We start from the raw sequence: 3,358 nt of genomic DNA on the forward strand, positions 1-3,358 counted from the left end.
TTTGTCCAGGTAATATTGGGCCACTTTTTTGGTCCAATCATCATGAAATTCACACACAATGTAAAGGGCAACAGGTATTTTCCACTTATGATACAAACTGTAGAAAAACGGAGATGCAAGGTTTTCGTCCGACAGCATCGATATGTTATGTGTTGGATGCTGATTTGCTGGTCAGCTCGAATGACCATACTGGGTGACCAGCTAAAGCAACACCAGACCAGCATGAACCATCTTAAACCAGCGTGGAATGCATGCTAATCCGTTTCTTTGAGCAGCTTGAAAGCAGTTCGTAATTCTGCCACAAGCTAAAACATGAGTGTCCAAAAAGCACTGCTACAACTTTCAAAGACGCTTGATGTATTAAATGAAACTTTTAATGATACAAAAAGCTTTGCTAACACCGTCTGAAGCCCTGTTGGAGCTGGATTATCTTACTTTAATCTGGCGAGGTGCTGTAATTTGAGTGATTACCAGCAAAATCTGCGATTTTGATCCAGTATAAATCTGCCATTAATCTTCTATTACCTTCTATAAGTGGCTGAACTCTGAGCTTCTTCCATAATAGTAGTCTGGTTGCAGTGGATGTCACAGTAATGTCCTCTTTTTTCTTTTTCACAGCCTGATGACAAGGCTAACAGCTAATTAGAGATTTATTGACCCAATTCCTTTATCCTCAAGGTCAGGGGTGCCCAGTCCTTATCCTGGAGAGCTACCACCCTGCAGAGTTGACCTCCAACCATAGTCTATCACACTTGATCCTGGTAATCAAGGCCTTCAGAGACATCTGATTATTAGAGCCCGGTGTGTTGGATCTGAACTCTCCAGGCTGGCAGATCTCCTGGACCAGGATTGGGTGCCCTGCTCAAAGTCATGACCAGACTAGAGAAATCCACAGCAGTTCAGGGTATATTCCTTCCCGTATGCTATGATTCGACAGCATATACTGTTATTGCCGTAGGATAACAGGTGATCACCTATTTTGTTTTGTGTGTGATATTTAGCATCAGCTTGTTCATAAGGGTGGCACCATATAATGCCACCTAATGCTGAAGTAAACATCTGCGTGGTGATATTCGGATCTGGGATATTTGGGGAATTTCAGGGAAACTTCACAGATCAAATTACATACCTGACGTTCTGTGCTAAACTAATCCAGCTCCAATAGGGCTTTATTTGTTTAGCCTTATCTTCAGCTTCTGACTTAAGGCAAGCAGAAAAATCGGAGTTAAATGCCAACATGTCAAATGTGAATTCTACCAATTTTTCAAACTTTCAACATAATGCAAATGTTGTGATGTAAACAAAGTCATTCAGAGTGGCTTGATGTGAGATGACTCGGTGCAGAGACGAGTCAATACGAGTCAAAGTGTTAATAATTCAAACAACTCAAGTTTGAGTAAATAAGTTGCTGAAAAACTACAAGTTACTGTAAATTAAAGAAAGAAGTTCAGTCTTCAGTGTTTGACTGGGTTTGTTGACTACCTAAGCGAACTCATTATGGAACTCGTTATGCATATGTAAAAGGAATATAGTAGCTTAGTTAGCCAGCTAGCTCCTCAGGTTGGAAGCTAAGTGACTTCTGAGTTTATATGGAACGTTGATGATGGAAAATAGTGGAAAATCTGGAATAATACGTTTTCTGTGGGGACTATTTTGCTGCAAAGCACCCTGCATGTTATGTATCCCTCCACCATGAATGAAGTTTGAAAATGTTTCCGACCAAAATCTTCTCAAAACTACCATCAAACAGCGTCTCAGTCATCAGGCACTGAATTCATAACCATTTCATGTAGGAACCTTCTGTGAGGAGCATTTAGAGGGGGGCGTCTGGTTTTTCTGAACCACTCTGCGTGACTTTGTTTACAATCTAAACCGTTTAGTTGTGCATAAATTTGGGAAAAAATTGGTAGAAGTCATCCTTAAATGTTCACTTAAAAGAACAAATGACTTTCAGACACTGAACCTTCTCTCTTTCTGATCATCGTTTTAAAAAGGCGTGCAACATGAGGCCTAAAATCCAGGTTCTCGTCAAATCCAGAGATTGACGATGAGCATCCCACCACGAATGACGTTCTGTTGTGCATATATCTGTTTCAGATTGTCCATCTGTCTTTACCAATGCAGAAACATCTAATCCTTCCATAAGAAATGAAGCAGGTTGGGATTTTGAGCTGAATTTAGCGGTGAGATAACATGCTGTTAAAGCGAAAAGGCTTACGATCATTTGGCAATCAGATTAGGGAAGGGCTTAGAGGAGTGTTACTGCAAAAAGTAGACATCACGTTACAGAACGATGAGTTTTTCCATAAGTTACTGGAGAAACAAACAAAAAAAATCTTCAGAAAAGTGTCAAAGTGACTCTAAAAATTGTCGCTGTGCCACAGTATATAAAAAATATATGTATCGCAAAGGAGAAGACTTGATAAAAACGCCTCGTAGAACTTCAAAATACAGCTATACTGAAACCACATTAGTGTTTTGGCTTGCCCTATCAGGACAGAGGGGCGGAGAGGATTATGCAAAAACCCACGCAGGGATTGGACTGAGGTACAAATATGCAGATTAGAGGGTGGAGTCAATTGATATTACACAAGAAACCCCAAGGTGAAAGCCAAGTGTGTCCTCCAGGATTGTGCAGACGAAGAGGTGATCCTTCTGTGATTGGACAGGGGGAGGAGTCCGGGCTGAGCGTCCTCTAGATGGCGAAGTCATCCTGAGGGGCGGGGCTGAAGGCGGAGCTTCGGAGCATGTCCAGACAGTTGACGAGGATGAGGGTACCTGTGAGGTGTTTCCAGCGTTTGGTGATGGGGTTCTTCATGCGGTCCAGGCCCAGGTGCAGCTCCTGGATAACGTCGCGGTAACTGTCGCCGATCTGAGCCGCCCACGTCAGCAGGAAGTCGTACGCCGGCTTCCACATGGCCTGGGATCAGATAGAGAACAATTTTGGCTGAAAAAACGAATTTCCGCAGATTTTCTGTCTTAACCCAAACGTAGTTTAGTGTCAGGAGTTTGCTCCGTTAGTTTTTGGACTGGAGCTATGGGGCTAATGTAGCTAACAAGTAATGGAAGCTTATGGCCCACCAATTAGCCTGGTGCTAAATCATCACACAATCATCTCCGACGGTGTGGAAGTGTTCCTTAACCCCTAATAGACGTGATTATGTGGTTTTGACACATTTGAAGGTTGTAGACAACATTAATACGAGGTTCTATGGATGTTTATAAGTACTGAGAGTAATGTTCTCCCCATATTCACACTGTTCAAGAAGGTTCTCCCTTACTCAAGCCAATCGAGAATGCCTTCCATCCTTTCTCAGGGTTCTACAGAGCCTTTCTGGCCTTCATGGTCTTCTAGGAT

General features: G+C 42.4%; 1 protein-coding gene across 1 annotated transcript in view; it reads right to left on the reverse strand.

Moving 5' to 3' along the window:
• Positions 1-608: 608 nt before the first annotated feature.
• Positions 609-3,358, reverse strand: part of sh3bp4a (SH3-domain binding protein 4a) — a 55,900-nt gene continuing 53,150 nt past the window's right edge. Inside the window, exon 5 of the mRNA XM_037534570.1 lies at positions 609-2,920. Coding sequence (XP_037390467.1) covers positions 2,696-2,920 — 225 coding nt within the window. The 3' untranslated portion in view covers positions 609-2,695. The remainder of the gene's footprint in view (positions 2,921-3,358) is intronic.

Source organism: Pygocentrus nattereri, chromosome 25 (assembly GCF_015220715.1).
Source record: "Pygocentrus nattereri isolate fPygNat1 chromosome 25, fPygNat1.pri, whole genome shotgun sequence".
Lineage (NCBI taxonomy): Eukaryota > Metazoa > Chordata > Actinopteri > Characiformes > Serrasalmidae > Pygocentrus > Pygocentrus nattereri.